The sequence below is a fragment of the Stegostoma tigrinum genome, chromosome 45 (assembly GCF_030684315.1).
Source record: "Stegostoma tigrinum isolate sSteTig4 chromosome 45, sSteTig4.hap1, whole genome shotgun sequence".
NCBI lineage: Eukaryota > Metazoa > Chordata > Chondrichthyes > Orectolobiformes > Stegostomatidae > Stegostoma > Stegostoma tigrinum.
Genome location: NC_081398.1, coordinates 5,116,516 through 5,134,985, shown reverse-complemented (window position 1 = coordinate 5,134,985; position 18,470 = coordinate 5,116,516). Strand labels below are relative to the sequence as shown.

General features: G+C 50.3%; 1 protein-coding gene across 1 annotated transcript in view; it reads left to right on the top strand.

The window, feature by feature from the left end:
- Positions 1 to 18,470, top strand: part of LOC125448657 (arrestin red cell) — a 144,608-nt gene that overhangs the window by 23,163 nt on the left and 102,975 nt on the right. The window contains exon 2 of the mRNA XM_059642618.1: positions 2,883 to 2,956. Within this exon, the coding sequence (XP_059498601.1) occupies positions 2,934 to 2,956 (23 nt within the window). The 5' untranslated portion in view covers positions 2,883 to 2,933. The remainder of the gene's footprint in view (positions 1 to 2,882; positions 2,957 to 18,470) is intronic.

Genomic DNA, 18,470 nt, shown 5'->3' with positions numbered 1-18,470 from the left:
CTATTCCCATCATTGCCCCTACTCCCTACCCCATCTCCTTCCTATTCCCCTCATTGCCCCTACTCCCTACCCCATCTCCTTCCTATTCCCATCATTGCCCCTACTCCCCACCCCATCTCCTTCCTATTCCCATCATTGCCCCTACTCCCCACCCCATCTCCTTCCTATTCCCCTCATTGCCCCTACCCCCTTCCCCATTTCCTTCCTATTCCCGTCATTGCCCCTACTCCCTACCCCATCTCCTTCCTATTCCCCTCATTGCCCCTACTCCCCACCCCCATCTCCTTCCTATTCCCGTCATTGCCCCTACTCCCTACCCCATCTCCTTCCTATTCCCCTCATTGCACCTACTCCCTACCCCATCTCCTTCCTATTCCCGTCATTGCCCCTACTCCCCACCCCATCTCCTTCCTATTCCCATCATTGCCCCTACTCCCTACCCCATCTCCTTCCTATTCCCCTCATTGCCCCTACTCCCTACCCCATCTCCTTCCTATTCCCATCATTGCCCCTACTCCCCACCCCATCTCCTTCCTATTCCCCTCATTGCCCCTACTCCCACCCCATCTCCTTCCCATTCCCATCATTGCCCCTACCCCCACCCCATGTCCTTCCCATTCCCATCATTGCCCCTACCCCCTACCCCATCTCCTTCCTATTCCCCTCATTGCCCCTACCCCCACCCCATCTCCTTCCTATTCCCCTCATTGCCCCTACTCCCTACCCCATCTCCTTCCTATTCCCATCATTGCCCCTACTCCCTACCCCATCTCCTTCCTATTCCCATCATTGCCCCTACTCCCTACCCCATCTCCTTCCTATTCCCGTCATTGCCCCTACTCCCTACCCCATCTCCTTCCTATTCCCATCATTGCCCCTCCTCCCTACCCCATCTCCTTCCTATTCCCGTCAATGCCCCTACTCCCTACCCCATCTCCTTCCTATTCCCCTCATTGCCCCTACTCCCTACCCCATCTCCTTCCTATTCCCATCATTGCCCCTACCCCCTACCCCCACCCCATCTCCTTCCTATTCCCGTCATTGCCCCTACTTCCCACCCCATCTCCTTCCTATTCCCATCATTGCCCCTACTCCCTACCCCATCTCCTTCCTGTTCCCCTCATTGCCCCTACTCCCTACCCCATCTCCTTCCTATTCCCATCATTGCCCCTACTCCCCACCCCATCTCCTTCCTATTCCCATCATTGCCCCTACTCCCCACCCCATCTCCTTCCTATTCCCCTCATTGCCCCTACCCCCTTCCCCATTTCCTTCCTATTCCCGTCATTGCCCCTACTCCCCACCCCCATCTCCTTCCTATTCCCGTCATTGCCCCTACTCCCTACCCCATCTCCTTCCTATTCCCCTCATTGCACCTACTCCCTACCCCATCTCCTTCCTATTCCCGTCATTGCCCCTACTCCCCACCCCATCTCCTTTCTATTCCCATCATTGCCCCTACTCCCTACCCCATCTCCTTCCTATTCCCCTCATTGCCCCTACTCCCTACCCCATCTCCTTCCTATTCCCATCATTGCCCCTACTCCCCACCCCATCTCCTTCCTATTCCCCTCATTGCCCCTACTCCCCACCCCATCTCCTTCCCATTCCCATCATTGCCCCTACCCCCACCCCATGTCCTTCCCATTCCCATCATTGCCCCTACCCCCACCCCATGTCCTTCCCATTCCCATCATTGCCCCTACCCCCTACCCCATCTCCTTCCTATTCCCATCATTGCCCCTACTCCCTACCCCATCTCCTTCCCATTCCCATCATTGCCCCTACTCCCACCCCATCTCCTTCCTATTCCCCTCATTGCCCCTACTCCCACCCCATCTCCTTCCTATTCCCCTCATTGCCCCACTCCCTACCCCCATCTCCTTCCTATTCCCCTCATTGCCCTACTCCCACCCCATCTCCTTCCTATTCCCCTCATTGCCCCACTCCCTACCCCCATCTCCTTCCTATTCCCCTCATTGCCCCACTCCCTACCCCATCTCCTTCCCATTCTCATCATTGCCCCTACCCCCCACCCCATCTCCTTCCTATTCCCCTCATTGCCCCATTCCCCTCATTGCCCCCCACATTCACCCGCCCAACGGTTGCCTCTAGCTCCCCCTCTTGGCGGGAGGGAGGGTGGGAGTGAGTGGTTGGCGGGGAAACGGGTGACGCTGATTGGGTTCGGGTGAAGAGTTGAGGTGGTGGGTTGGCTGTGAAGCGCCGCGAGTTCCCCCGGTCCTGCTGTTGGAGATGGGAGGAGAGCTCGAGGGGCGGGGCCACATGCGTGACACCCACTCCCCTGCACGCGGGGCGGGCAAGCAAGGAGGGAGGCCGGCGCGCTCCCATTGGCCGGTCCCGTGGGGGTGTGGCCTGGAGTTGGGGGGTTGGGCGTGGGAGCGCGGCTGTCAATCACCAGCGGTGTTTGGGAAGCGGACTCTCCGATTGGCTGGCGGGGTGGGCCGGCGGAAGCGGCTGCCAATCAAAAGCCCGCGGGGCGTGGGAATGGGCGGGCGGAGGGTGTTTTTCCGGCGAGAGTTCTCGCTACATTGTAGCGCTCGGAGGATACATTGTGTTTTCCGCCGGGATACATTGTAGCACCGCGGTCGGTACATTGTGTCGCCCCGAGGGTTGCGTTGTAGTAGCGCCTAGGAGGAGTGGGGCTGGGGATTTCCGCTCCGGCTGGGCTCCTCCCGGGTCGTAGCGACATCAGCAGTCCCACCTCAATGCCCATTCGGCCTCCTCCTAACCCCTAGCCCCCCAAAATTTAGACAACCCTAACCTGGAACCTTGTTCCTCCCTACTATCCTGTTCCACCCCCTCTCCCCCTCCTCATCTTCCCCACCACCTTCTTCCCCCCCCCCCCTTTCCCTCAACTGTAGGGATCTACCCCTCTGCACACTGGAAATCTCCTCTCGGTGGAAGCTGAAAGGATGGGGGACAAGTCTGGCACAAGGTAAGGAGCACTTTCATCTCTTGTTTAAAATTGTCTGTAATTGTGTGTGTGTGTGTCTTCTCCTACTTCTTTCCCCGCCCTTTTCCTGCAAAAGTGTAGCTCCTTTCCCTCCTTTCTGCAAAAGTGTAGCTTCTTTCCCAACCACCCCCCCCCCATGGGGCTAGCCAGCCCCCCCCTTAAAGAGATTGCAACCACCCCCCCCCCCTTCCTTCCCATCAACTTATTTTTTTCTGGCTGTGAGGTTTTTCTCTTTTGTTTTGTTTATTTAGCTATCATGGGGTCTCAGCAACAAGTATGCTTGCTCTTCCCTTTTTTTTACCCCCACCTCCAACCACAAATGGGATTTTGAGGCGTGCCCTCACAGTAACCTGCCCTTGCAGATTATTGCCCTGCACCTTACTGGTGTTCTGACTATGCTTTTCCACTTTCTTTTCATATTGTTGGCCTCCCCTGTGTCTTGTCGGTTTGCCCCCTTATTTCCCTTGTCATGCTGTCTGGCTTTGCCAGGCAAGCTCACTTCCCCCGCTATTTCACACCCCCCCCCCCCCCCCCTGCCCCACCACCACAGCAATTCTTTTTCATATACTGCTGGATGTCCAATTCTCCCACTGATAACCTGCTGACGAAGTGGTTTGTTCTACCCAGTGCCTCCCTTTCTCCAAAGCTTCTGGAGGTCAGCTCACCAGGCCCAGGTCTATTCAGCATCTGCTAACAGAAATTTGGGCTCCTAGCTTCTGAGTGTCATGAGAGTCTGTCTACTTAAAATGTACCTTTGCCTGGTATTTTGACCTTTGTGGCTACTTGTGGAATGAATCTATCTTGATAAGGAAGTTCTGTCTGTAGAATGCTGCTTGTTTTAAGAACATCACGTGTGTGTATGAAATCTATTGTCTGCATAATTTTCTTTTTGGGTAATTACTGCTGTTGGACTTGGAAATCTATATCCCCATCCCAGTTTGGAGGAAGTGTCCTAATTTGCAACTTCATCATTCTTGTGCTCACTGATTTGCATTATCTACTGTTAAACCAATTTGGTTTAGAAGCCTCCTCTTGTCCATGTTCCCAAACGCTCAATTTCAAGGCCTTGATCCCTTAACAACTCTGAAATGTCCTCCAGCCCTACTATCCACAGAGATCCTTGCCACTCAATTCTGACTCCTCAGCAAGGCCTGGTCTTAATAATCCCACCACTGGTGGCTGCCTAGAGCTCTGCATTTCCCTCCCTATACCTCTCCACCTCTCTGCTTTCCTTTTTCTCCTTGGAAATTTGCACCCTTCAGCCAGTGCCTGAACTGAGAGATCGAGATATGCCCATAAGGAGCAGAAGTAGGCCATTCAGCCCATCAAGCCTGCTCCCCCGTTCGTTGAGATTGTGGCTGATCTGATTAGCATCAACTCCATTTTACTCACCCGATTCAACTTCCTGATTTAAGTATATGTAAGGATGAGATGGATTTTTAATGACCCAATCTTAACAGCCCTCTGTGGTAAAGAACTCCACAGGTTCATGCCCCTCCGAGCAACAATTTGTTGATGTTTCTGTTGTCAGTGGGCATCTTGTTTCATCTGAGACGAGGCTGCCTGGTACTAGACTCTTCCCACAAGGGGAAACAGCCTCTCCACATGTGCACTGCCCAGTCCCTCAAGGGTCTGACAGATAATTCCCTGCTCTGAGACGACAAGACACTCCTTTTTGAAGTCATTCAGACTTAAGCCTGGCATTCCTGGCCCGGAGGTAGGGATGCTACCTCTGCACTGCAAAGATCCTTGCTCTAAGAGCTGTATGTTTCAACAGTTGTTCCTACTAATATCCAGCGAGCAGCAATGTTAGATGTCACTGGAGCAGGCTCCTGTGACATGTTTGGAACATGTTGTTATGCTGTGGGTGCTTGATGAATGCTCTTGATATTTTTTCTTGTTGGTTTCTTCATACTTTTGAGCTTGTGCTGCTTTTTCTGATCCGTTCTTGCCTGGAGTAGCAGTCCTCCATCCCCAGGACATGTTTGCAGGCACCAGACAGGGCTTGCAGAAGCACCGTCAGAGCTGTTTCCATTTTGACATGCACCTGAGCATTGGCTTGACTGTAAAGCTGTGCAACACTGAACTCCTTTTGTTGTCATGATGAGGACCGTGTGAAATGAGTTGCTGCAATGGGGCCCTAGTGCATTTTTGCCTCCTGTCTGAGTTACCACACTACGAAATCTAACCATATCACAGGTCCTTGTGATTTTTTTTTGTGATTCCCATTGCCTGAGGGGTTCACAGAAGAATTTTTCCTTGGGTGCATTTTTGTCCCTCTTTTAACAGCGTCCTTAGTCTCCGTCTCTACATGAGTGTCTGTATCTCATGGATTCTGTGACTCTGCATAGTGTAGAAGCAGGCCATTCAGCCTATCCATTCCACACAGATACCTGAGTATCCTGCCCAGACCCACCCTATCCCTTCATTTCCCCTGGCTAACCCACCTAACCTGCACATCTTTGGACTGTGGCAGGGAATCCACCCAGACACACAGTGCAAACTCCACGCACATCACCCGAGGGTGGAATAGTATCCAATCCCTGTGGGGCAGCAGTGCTAACCACTGAGCCAATGTACAAGGCATGGTTAGTAAGTTTGCAGATGACACTAAAACAGGTGGTATGGTGGACGGTGAGGAAGGTTATCATAAATTGCTGCAGTTTCTTGATCAGCTGGAAATGTGGGCCGAGAAATGGGAAGTGGACTTTAATATACGTGTGAGGTGTTGCGTGTTGGAAAGCCAAACCAAGGTAGGAGTTTCACGGCGAATGGTAGAGCCTCAAGGAGTCTAAGTGGAATAGAGGAGCCTTGGAGTTCAAGTGCAAGGTTCTCTGAAAGTGGAGTCACGTTCAGACAGGGCAGAGAAGAAGGCTTTTGGCACACTGGCCTCCATCAGTCAGAGTTTGGAGTATGGGAGTTGGGAAGCTGTCCTGTGATTGTACAGGATGTTGGTGAGGCCATGCTTGGAATATTGAGTTCAGTTTTGGTCACCTTCCTATTGCATGGATGGTGTTAAACTGGAAAACGTACAGATGAAATTTACAAGGATGTTGCCAGGCCCTGGAAGGACTGAGTTATAGGGACAGGTTGGACAAGCTAGGATATTTTTTTCTTTTTAGAGCATAGGAGACTGAGTGAGTGGGTGGAGGGAGAATCTTACAGAAGTGTATAAATTTGAGGCATGGATAGGGAGAATGCACACTTTTTTTCCCGAGGGTTAGGGAATCGAGGACTAGAGGGCATCCGTTTAAGGTAAGAGGGGAAAGAATACATGGGAACCTGAGGGGCATTTTTGAAAATTTACACGGGGTGGGGGGTGGTACGCAGATGGAATGAGCAACCAGCAGAAGTGGTTGAGGTGGGTACAGTAACAACATTTCCAAGGCATTTGGACGAATACATGGATGGGAAAAGTTGGGAAGGATATGGGCCAAATGCAGGGAAATGGCGTTAGCGTGGATGGGCATTTTTGGTCAGCACGGGCCAGTTTGGGCTGAACGGCCTGTCTGTGTGTTGTAGGGCTTTTGTTTCTGACAAACTGCCACTTCGTGATGTGAGCACTGAAGATCCTGCCTAAGGGATGCACCGCAGTCAGAGGTGCCGTTCGTCAGATGAGATGGATAAGGGCCTTGCTAACACCCTCCACTGTGTCCAGTATTCTGTATTGGTTGGCACAGCAGGAGCACGGCCGCCTCACGGTGCTAAGGCCATGGGCTTGATTCTGCTCTCAGGTGGCTGACTGTGTGGAGTTTGCACATTCTTCTCATGTCTGCATGAGGTTCCTCCCACACCCCAAAGATGTGCAGGTTAGGGTGGATTGGCCATGCTAAATTGTCCCATAGTGTTCAGGGGTGTGTAGGCTAGATGGGTCAGCTACGGGAAATGCAGGGTTACAGCAATGGTGTGGGCATAGGCTGGGATGCTCTTCAAGTTGGTGTAAACATGATGGGCTGAATGGCCTGCTTCCATGCTGTACAGTTTTTAGTTATTTAGGAGATGGGCATGAGGGGACTCTTCCATGGTATCCTGGTTCAATATTTACCCCTCAACCAGATTATCAGTCACAGATTATCTGGTTGCTATCTTATTGAGTTAAATTAGTGGTAGCGCAAAAAAAATTAGTGGCCACGCATTACAGAATACCTACAGTGTGGAGGCAGGTCATTTGGCCCACTGAGTGCACAATCGACCTTCCAGAGAGCATCCCACCCTGGATGCCATAGGCAATTTAGTATGGCCAATCCAACTCGCTTGTAAGATAACAAAGTGTGGAGCTGGATGAACACAGCAGGCCAAGCAGCATCTCAGGAGCACAAAGCTGACGTTTCGGGCCTAGACCCTTCATTGTAGAGGGGGATGGGGAGAGGGGTCTGGGATAAATAGGGAGAGAGGGGGAGGCGGACCAAAGATGGAGAGAAAAGAAGATAGGTGGAGAGGAGAGTATAGGTAGGGAGGGGATAGGTCAGTCCAAGGAAGACGGACAGGTCAAGGAGGTGGGATCACAACCGCCCAAAGAGGATCCCCCTCGTTCTCACACACCACCCCACCAACCTCCGGATACAATGCATCATCCTCCAACACTTCCGCCATCTACAATCCGTCCCCACCACCCAAGACATTTTTCCATCCCCACCCCTGTCTGCTTTCCGGAGAGACCGCTCTCTCCGTGACTCCTTTGTTCACTCCAGACTGCCCTCCAACCCCGCCAGACCCGGCACCTTCCCCTGCAACCACAGGAAATGCTACACTTGCCCCCACACCACCTCCCTCACCCCTATCCCAGGCCCCAATATAACTTTCCATATTAAGCAGAGGTTCAGCTGCCAATGTGGTATACTGTATCCATTGTGGTGTGGCTTCCTCTACATTGGGGAAACCAAGCGGAGGCTTGAGGACCGCTTTGCAGAACACCTCCGCTCGGTTCGCAATAAACAACTGCACCTCCCAGTCGCTAACCATTTCCACTCCGCCTCCCATTCTTTAGATGACATGTCCATTATGGGCCTCCTGCAGTGCCACAATGATGCCACCCGAAGGTTGCGGGAACAGCAACTCATATTCCACTTGGGAACCCTGCAGCCCAATGGTATCAATGTGGACTTCACCAGTTTCAAAATCTCCCCTTCCCCCACCGCATCCCAAAACCAGCCCAGTTCGTCCCCTCCCCCCACTGCACCACACAACCAGCCCAGCTCTTCCCCTCCACCCACTGCATCCCAAAACCAGCCCAGCCTGTCTCTGCCTCCCTAACCTGTTCTTCCTCTCACCCATCCCTTCCTCCCATCCCAAGCCGCACCTCCATCTCCTACCTACTAACCTCATCCCACCTCCTTGACCTGTCCGTCTTCCCTGGACTGACCTATCCCCTCCCTACCTCCCCACCTATACTCTCCTCTCCACCTATCTTCTTTTCTCTCTATCTTCGGTCCGCCTCCCCCTCTCTCCCTATTTATTCCAGTTCCCTCTCCCCATCCCCCTCTCTGATGAAGGGTCTAGGCCCGAAACATCAGCTTTTGTGCTCCTGAGATGCTGCTGGGCCTGCTGTGTTCATCCAGCTCCACACTTTGCTATCTTGGATTCTCCAGCAGTTCCCATTATCACCAACTCGCTTGTATGTGTTTTGACTGTGTGAGGGAACCCACGCAGACAGAGAATGTGCAAACTCCACACAGACGGTCACCAGAGGTTGGAATTGAACCCGGGTCCCTGCCACTGTGAGGCAGTAGCGCTAGCCACTGAGCCACCGTGACACTCTTTAGCTGGTGCTATTACCTGCATTTCAGTAGCAACATCACTTTTTGGTGTCTTAAAATGCCTTCAAATGTCCAGTGGTCATGTGCAATCTCCTCTTTGAATCGTCTGAAGTTGCTTTGTAGGAGTTTATCAAAGAAAAATGTGACACCCAATAAAGACTGGGTTACTGAATCAAAAGCTGTTTAAAAAAAGAGGTATCAATGTGGACTTCACAAGCTTCAAAATCTCCCCTCTGCTCCCCCAACCGCATCCCAAAACACAGCCCAGCTCGTCCTTGACTCCCTAACCTGTCCTTCCTCCCACCTGTCCACTCCTCCCACCTCAAACCCCACCCCCATTTCCTAGCCTCATCCCGCTTCCTTGACCTGTCCGCCCTCCCTGGACTGACCTATCCCCTCCCTAACGCCTCACCTTTTACTGGCACCAACTCCGCCTCTTTGACCTGTCTGTCTCCTCTCCACCTATCTGCTCCTTTCTATCCATCTTCCATCTGCCTCCCCCCCCCCCCCCCACCTCCCTATTTATTTCAGAACCCCCTTCCCCTCCCCCATTTCTGAAGATGGGTCTGGACCCGAAACATCAGCCTTCCCGTTCCTCTGCTGCTTGGCCTGCTGTGTTCATCCAGCTCTAAACCTTGGTATCTTTAAGAAGAGGGTGTGTGTGTGTGTGTGTGTGTGTCCATTGAGGAATGAGGTGGGAATATGGTGGTCTGAATTGTTACACCAACAATTGTGTTTTAAGTCTTGCCCAGGAAGTCTTAGAATTTCAATTGCATTTTTAAAAAAACTTTAAAAGTGTTGTCATTTCAGGCAACAGCAACTTCATAACCCTCCCCTCCCCCTGCCCCTTCCTCACCATGGAGATATGTAGATTTATTTCTGTTAAAATCTCATCTGTGATTATGGGGCATGGACAGGCTGGATAGACAGCAACTGTTCCCTTAGTTTCAGGGGTCAATCATTAGAGGGGCATACCTTAAAGGAAGGCCGGGAGATTCAGAGCGATTTTGGAGGGGGAAGATCTTTGTCACTCAGCAGGCAGTAGATATCTGGAATGCACTGCCTGGGAAGGTGGTGGAAACTGTTTTTATTACAAAAAAATGCTTGGATGAGCACTTCAAATATTAATAACACTTGAGGGTATGGGACAAGTGCAGGAGATCAAGATTACGGTACTTCTGGTGGGTTTTTTGGGCAGATTGGATGGGCCAAAGTGCCTTTTCTACTCTGCATGAACCTCTGAATATCTGTCCTTACCAGGTCTGTGCCAATATATGACTCCAGACCCACACCAACAGGATGGGTTCCTGTCTCAAACTGACATGACCAACTGTAAACTTATACTCCTGGTTAAGAACGAAAAGTAGGGCCCATTGATGATTCTTTTCATCTCGCACTCATCAGGATCAATGCAAGAATGCCAAATTTGAAACCACCATAATGATTTGTACGACAGTTTGGCCAGTGAGGGGGCTGGTGGGGTGGGATAGGGAAGGGGACCTTTTTGGTTAGCAAGTCATGCTGTTTGGGCAAAGCGTGGCCGTGGGGAGTGCAAGAGGGACTGATCAGAACTTGCAAAGTCCGACTAACTCAGACAGTGCAAAAGCTTTCGGGGATCAGAGATAATGGGAACTTCTTGTTTATTGAGAGTGTGTGTCTCTGTGTATGAATACATGCCAGCACTCCTAGTGATGCAAATGATTCACTTTGTGAGTTTGAGTGCCTGAAGATGATGATAGGTATAATGGCGAGCACACACTAGATTATTCAGTGGGTGCCGGACCTTTGCAGTGCTGCAGCTAGCAGATGTTTGCTTTGGGTGGGGTGGGAGGGGGGGATGGTTGGTTTTGGAAGCACAGATCGATTGCATGCAGTCTGTACTCTGCCTGGTACGAACTACCCAAGAAAATTGCTTCAATTAACCAGTTGCTAGGACACAGAGACGTAGTCCAAATTAACTCCCTCCATTTGAAATTTTGCCAGCTGGGTTTGGGATTTGAACCCTTGTCCCCAAAGCATTTTCCAGAGTCTCTAGAGCGCAGAGCTGCCTCGAAGCATTTCACAAAAGTGCTGGTGGAAGATGAGACTGTCTCTTTTTATTTTATGAAGCGACTTACCAAGATATGAAAAACGTTGCCTGATCGGGCAGTTTGTGCAGGTTCACTTGGAATTTTGCAAAGGAAATGGAGTGGAGGGAGCAGCCTGCAGAGTGAGAGGATGTGGGCCTAATTTAAAAGAGCCAACATGGAGGCAATTAGCCTATAAGACGATGGACTGAGTGGCCTGTGAGGCCAAGAAAATTTTAAAGATACTGAAACTGTCATTCTCTTTTGAGTGTGCAAGTTGGGACAATTTTCTGTTTTTGAGATATAGGAACTCCCCTTGTTTTAACTTGGAAAACAAAAACATAGCACTCTGACTCAGAAGCTACAGTGCAGATGAGTGGCCATTCAGCCCATTGAGTCTGCACCTATCCTCTCAAGAGCATCCCACTTTATCCCCAAACTTCCAGTGACAAACCCACCTAGCCTACATGTCCTTGGACAGTACAGGGCAATTTAGTGTGACCAATCCACCTAACCAACACACCGTTGGACTCTGGGAGGAAACGTGAGCACCCGGAGGAAACCCGCGCAGATACAGGGAGAACATGGAAACTCCACACAGGCAGTCCCCCGAGGGTGGAATCGAACTCGGGACCCTGGACTGAGGCTGCAGTGCTAACCACTGAATCACCCTTGAGATTCTGACTTTAACGACCCAACTGGGAGGGTCTCCAGCTCCAACCTTTCAGATTATGCTCTGGGACCCCCTCCAGGATTTGACAGCTGGGGGGGGGGGTGCGAGGGGGGTGTGGTGAGTGGGTAATGTGTCTGTGACATGACTGATGTGGCTATCGACCTCGCCATGCCAATCCTTCCAGCAAGGGGCTGTCACTGGGCAATGGAGCAATGGCAAGATGGTCAGAAGCTCTAACCTCTTCTTCATGTGCGTTGCCTAAAGCACCTCTGGGAGACCGAGAGATCTGTGACATTGCTGTCTCCATTGTATCTCACATCCAAGTTGGATGGGAGACCTAGGCGGAGAGATTGGGCCTGTTTTCTGTTCTTTCCCCATCCACAATCAGCCAAACTCCTCATCGGGCGCGTGTGCATGTGGGCGCACAGTAGCGTAGGAAGATGACCCAGTTCCCTCATTTTGTAATGACCACAGTGCCAGGCAAATGGTTCCCTAGTACAGCTGCTTCCTTTTCTTTGAGCAAAAACCTGTGATCACAAAAGGGGAAGTCTGGCAGTCATCTTGATTTGGGATCTGGGGTGCTTGGGAGTGCTGGCCTTCTGTACAGCAATCCCAGCACGTTCCGCCCACTCCTCCAGCACTCTATCTCTTTAAACTCACCTGGGATCTAAGGGATACTTTCCTCAAGTGTCCATCTAATTTCCTGTTTTTGTTTCATGTATGGGACATGGCTGTTGCTGGTGGCTCCGCATTGATTTCTTAACCCTAACAACCCCTTGAGAGGGTGGGGGTGAGCTGCTTTCTTGGACCCCTGCAGTCCCGTGTGGTGTAGGAATACCCACATAGTGTCATTAGGCAGGGAATTCCAGAATTTTGACTCTCTGCTCGTCAGCATTCAGAACAAAGCATCCCATCCACTCCCCACTAACACCGACACTCAGTAGCAGCAGGGGACACCACCTACAAGATGCATTGCAGGAGTTCACCAAGGATCCTCGGACAGCACCTTCCAAACCCCCCAGTCACTTCCATCTAGAAGGACGAGGGCAGCAGATTGCAAGGGAACGCCACTCTCTGCGCGTTCCCTCCTAAGCCGCTCCACCCCCAACCTGACTTGGAAATATGTCAGCCGTTCCTTGCTGGGTCACAATCCCGGAACTACCCCCCCCCCCCCCCCCCTCCCAGGCACTGTGTGGGGCATGTGAACTGCAGCGGTTCAAGAAGGCAGCTCCCCACCACATCCAGGGGCAATTAGGGATCGGAAACATCTGCTGGCCCATTCCAACATTGAGTCATAGAGATGTACAGCACAGAAATGGATCTTGCACGCTGATACAGATATTCTAAATTAATCTAGTCCTATTTGCCAACGTTTTGATATGACTAACTTGTCAAGTCTTGTTAAGTATATCACATCTCAAGTAGGTAGTACTGACGTATGTCAGAGCTGCCACCTGTAACAGAGTGAAATCTGAAGATGTTTTATCTTTTACAATTTTGTGTATCAAATGTAAACAAGAACAGATACAAGCAAGCCAAACTAGTTCGGAGAAGGTAGTACAGCTCTGAAGTGGTCTCTTTCTCAATCTTGCACAATGTTCATTCACGGCATGGGGGCGTTGCTGGCAGGCCCAGCTTTTATTACCCAAATATTACGGACCCCTTGGACTGAGCTGTGTAGGGAGTTTAGACTCCAACGCCATTGGTTGAGAGCCTGGAGACATGTGTAGGCCAGACCAGGTAAGGAAGGCAGATTTCCCTTCCCCACCGCCCCCACCGCGCCCCCCCCCCCCCAAACAAAGGGCAGACTGTGTTTTGTTTTTTTATTACAATCAGTAATGGTGCCCCCTTTTAGCTATTAATTTTCAACAGCTTGCTTTCATTGCTCAGACCTTTTTTGAGTATCGGAATTGGGAGGTCATTGTTGAGTTGTACAGGATATTGGTGGGGCCCCTTCTGGAGCATCATGTCCAGTTCTCCTCACCCTCTTTACAGGAAGAATATTATGAAATTGGAGAGAGTTCAGAAGAGATTTACAGGAGAAAAGATGTTGCCAGGAATGTAGGGTTTGAATTATAAGGAGAGGCTGGGACTTTTTTTCACTGCAGTGTAGGAGGCTAGGGGGTGACCTCTATAGAGGTTTATAAAACCCAGGAGTGGGGTATAGATAGGGTGAATGGCAGATGTCTTGTCCCTAAGGTGGGGCATTTCAAGACTAGGGGCATATTCTTGAGGTGAGAGGAGATAGATTTTTAAAAAGAACACAAGGGGCAAATTTTTTTGAGTGGTTCATGTGTGGAATGAGCTTCCAGAGGAAGTAGTGGATGTGGGTACAGGTACGATGTTTAAAAGACATTTGGATAAATACATGAATAGGAAATGTTTGGAGGGATATGGGCCAAGTGCAGACAGATGGGCCCAGTTTAGTTTGGGATTATGGTGGGAATAGTCTGGGAAGGTGGCTGAAGTTGGAAACATTTCACTTAAAAGATATTTGGATGAGCACTTCAAATGTCACCACGTCTAAGGATATAAGACAAGTGTAGGAAATTAGAATTAGTGCATTTTTAGTGGGTGTTGTCAGTGCAGCTTTGATGGGCCGAAGGGCCTTTTCTGTGTTCTATGAATCTAAGCACTCATGGTGTGAGCAATCCTGTCCAGTCATGCTGTTAAATTTTCTACTGCCAATGATCTTAAACGGGCACCCTCTCTTTCTTAATGTTTGGATGGATTGCTTTATTTCTCTTGCCTTCAGCCTACACAAGACCTCATCCCCTGCTTTTCCCAGTCTAGCTAGATCACTGAGGTGCTCCATCCCCAGATGACTGCAGTCTCCTTGCTCTTGTACATATCGAAATGTGGGGGCAGAATTGAGCCATTCAGCCCATCAAGCCTTCTCCACCATTCAATCATGGCTGACATGTTTCTTGAGCCCCCCACCCCAATTCTCGTCCCTTCTCCCCGTAACCTTTGATTTCCTCCTTGCCGATCAGGAATGTATCTCTGCCTTAGGCGAACTCCATGGCTTTGGCGCCGAGGGCTGTGCCAGCTATGATTTCCATAGGCTCCCCAGCTTCTGGCCGAAGAAATTCCTACCCTGCACTCCCTGTTCAAGCGTGAGGCACAGCATGCTTTTTTTTTTAATTGAGTAGAAGCTTTGGGAGTTTGTGGGTTGGGGTGGTGGGTAGAGCCAACAGGAAAGTCAGTCAGTGGGTGATGCTGCTTAGAACTGGTCAGCAGCAGCTGGAGGAGGAGGCTGATTTTTTTTCTTTTGTTGTTGTTTTGAAGATCATACAAAACATGCTGAGCAAGTCACCGAGCAGTGGAAGTAGATTTTGGTTGGTAGCTTTCGAAAGGGAAGTGGATATAACACTCTGGAGCCTTGTATTTGGCCTGAGGTCGAAGTTACTATCGGCACCTGACTTCCCTTCCCCTTCCTCTGTTCGACACAACCTGTTGTGGGTGTGAGAATGTGTCCCTGACCTTACAGATCTGAAAGCCATTGCTCTCTCTGTCTCCACCCACTTTTTAAAAAAAAAAATAATTATTATTCATTCACATTGTGTGTGCATCGCTAGTCGAGCCAGCGTTTTATAGCCCAGCCTTATCTGCCTAGAGGACTGATAAAAGTTAACCACATTTGCTGCAGGCCTGGAGTCACGTGCAGGCCAGTCTGGGTGAGGGCAATAGATTTCCTTCCCTGAAGGGCATTAATGAACCATTGGGTGTGTTTTTCTAACCGTCAGTTCATGGCTATTGTTAGACCCTTAATTCCAGGTTTTTGAAAATTGGTTTCGGTTTCCACTATGAGATAACAAAAAGTGTGAAGCTGGATGAACACAGCAGGCCAAGCAGCATCTCCGGGAGCACAAAAGCTGATGTTTCGGGCCCGAAACATCAGCTTTTGTGCTCCTGAGATGCTGCTTGGCCTGCTGTGTTCATCCAGCTTCACACTTTTTGTTATCTTGGATTCTCCAGCATCGGCAGTTCCCATTATCTCTCTTCGGTTTCCACTATCTGCTGTGTGGGATTTGAGCCTGGATCCCCAGAGTGTTGTCTGAATCTCTGGATTTAATAATCCAGCAATTTTATGCCACTGGTCCAACACCCAGTCTTCCCTTCTCAATATGTTTGTCGCGCTCTCTCTGTGTTTCCCTCCCCTCCCCTTGCCAAGGCAAGAAAAGATGGTGAATAACTCCTTGTCCGCTTGTGTGTGTCTCTGTCTGGCTCTCTTTCACTCTGAGAGAAGCTTGTCCCTTCTGGATTGACAGGAAGGCTAAAACTATTTGGAGGTGTTGGCCATACACCTCTTTGTATCTCCTGTAGCTCAGTTGGCTGGATGCCTGGTTTTGACAGTGCTTTTTTTGAGGGGGGAGGGGTCATTTCACAAAGGGGTTATTATGGACTTCCTACCTTCTCACCCTCCCCTGAGACATGGTGACCCTCGGGTTCACCCCACACCAGTCGTGCCTGTCCAGCGAGAGAGCACCCCTCCTTGAATGTGTAGCAACTTCACCTCTGTACCTGCCATCTCTGTAACACCTTGGGTATGTCTCTTCAAAAAGAAACCAATGCCGAGCATCCTGGCAAGGAGCCACCAGAAAGAGATTGTGTTGGCCGAGGTGTTGTGGAATTGTCAACGTTACCGTGAGGCCATGTTGCACTGTGGTTCAATGCAATGCTTCAATTTTGATACGGTTCCCCCCAAACCGTGGTCTGAAGCTGCTTTTCAATATGGCTGCCGACAAAGCAGTTGCAGTTTCTTGTAGATAGATGAATGTTGGGCCTGTATTCATTGGAGTTTAGAAGAATGAGAGGGGGAGCTTATTGGAATAGGTACTATTGTCAGGGATATCCTGACTGGGTAGATGCGGACAGATTGTCGCTCCCTTGTAGGACCCAGGGGGCAGCATCCCCGATGATTGATTAGGAATTTCTTCTCTTTGAGGGAGCGAATCGGGCAGCTATTTACCACAGAGGGCTGTCGAGGCTGGGTCGTTCAGGGCTGATGTGCTTTTTGATCAGTAAAAGGAATCGAGCGTAATGGAGGGCGAGGGTGGGGAGGAAAGTGGAGTTGAGGGTTCTCAAATTGGCTATCGATTGGAATAGGCTCAATGGACTGAATGGCCTACTTCTGCTCCTACATAGTCCGTCAGCAAACTGTTCTCTCAATCCCAGGGAATTGAGGGTTTAAAAGTGGGGGCGGTCACTTCACACGTAGTGAGTACCCAGAGAGTGGGTTGGGATGTATGGAATTGATGGAGAAGCTGGATAATCCTGTGAGGGAGAAAGGAATATAGGAACAGGGGGCCATTCAGCCCCTTGAGCCTGTCCTGTCATCCAGTGAGCTCAGAGCTGATCTGTGGCCTAACCCGTTATATCTGCCTTTGGCCAATATCCCTTCACACACGTTTTTGTTAATCAAAAATAGATCTGCCTCCAATTCAAAATTGCCACCTGATCCAGTGCCCACTGCTGTTTCGTGGAGGTGAGTTTCCAACCTTTTTGCATGTAGAAGTGCTTCCTAACATCTCTCCCAAGCACCCTGGCCCTAATTCTCAGATGATGCGCCCGCGTTCTAGAATCCTCAACCAGTGGAAATAGTTTATCTTTGTCTAAGCTGTCTTTTTTTCTTCTTCGTATCTTGAAGACTTTGAAAAGATCATCCCTTAGCTTTCCAAATGCTGTAGAAAACAAGCCTCAGTTGTGTAATCTCTCCTCATCACTTGATCCCACTGGGCCATTAATCCAGGCTTGTGCAATGGGGATTGGGGCTCGAATCCCAGCATGACCGTGAATGGGGTGGGGGGAGATACGTGAATGGGAATGAGTTGAGAGGAGACTCTTTTTTTTTTGTGTTGGGTCATAAACACCAGCACAGTAGATGGGCTGAATGGCTGATTGCCATGGTGTGAGATTTTGTGCCACTTCCCTGATTTGAAGGGAAGGGCTCATTTGAGTTGCAAATCTATCTGATGTACGTCCAGTGTAGAGTGTATATTGTGACTGTTTGCTTGTAAGGGGCTGGCTGTGGTGGGTTCCATTCTGTGCTGGATGCTCACTAAAACAACCAGGATGACACGGTGGCGCAGTGGCTAGCACTGCTGACCCAAAGCACCAGGGACCTGGGTTCGATTCCAGCCTCTGGCGACTGTCTGTGTGGAGTTTGCACGTTCTCCTCGTGTCTGCGTGGGTTTCCTCCCACAATCCAAACGTGTGCAGGTTAGGGTGGGTTGGACATGCTAAGTCGCCCCATTGTGTCCAGGGATGCGAGGGCTGAGTGTGTTAGCCATGGGAAATGCAGGGTTACAGGGATAAGGGGTGGGCCTGGGTGGGGTGTTCTTCAGAGGGTTGGTGTTGTCATGACGGTCCAAGTGCTGTGGGGATTCTGTGAGTTGGCAAGTGGCCCCACTTGACCAGGGGGCTGGGCGACCCCCCCCCCCCCCCCCCCCCCGCCCCGCCATGCCCCTAAAGAAACTACTTTGACTCGGAGCACCTGTGCTGGCTCTCTGAAAGCCATGTACAATTGTACTACTTCCCCTTTTTTTTTGCTGTTTGTCCAATGCCTAGCAAATTGTTCCTCGTTCTGTATATACGTGACCAAATACTAGCATGGCTTCGCCACCACCCCCTCTCCCCGGCCCTTCCTGGAAGTGTTTTTTGATGCTGCAATATTCTTGATTTGTAACACTTGTGAAAGTATACATCCTGAAATGTCCCACGTTAGTCATGACAGAAAGTGGAACTCCACTAGAGCATGTTGCAATCTGAGATGTCGCAACAAGGTTGCGTTGTAATGTATGTGGCATTAGGGAGGGACAATGGCGAAGTGGCTCATGTCACTGCTGCAGTAATCCAGGCTTGTTTCTCGGAGGTCTTGGCCTTGAATCCCAATGTGTTAATGATGAGATTCTCCATCCCTTTACTTCTTTCTCCTCCCACCCCTTTCTCTCACTCCTCCTAGCCTATTTCTCCTGCACCCCCTTTCCTTGTCTCTTTCC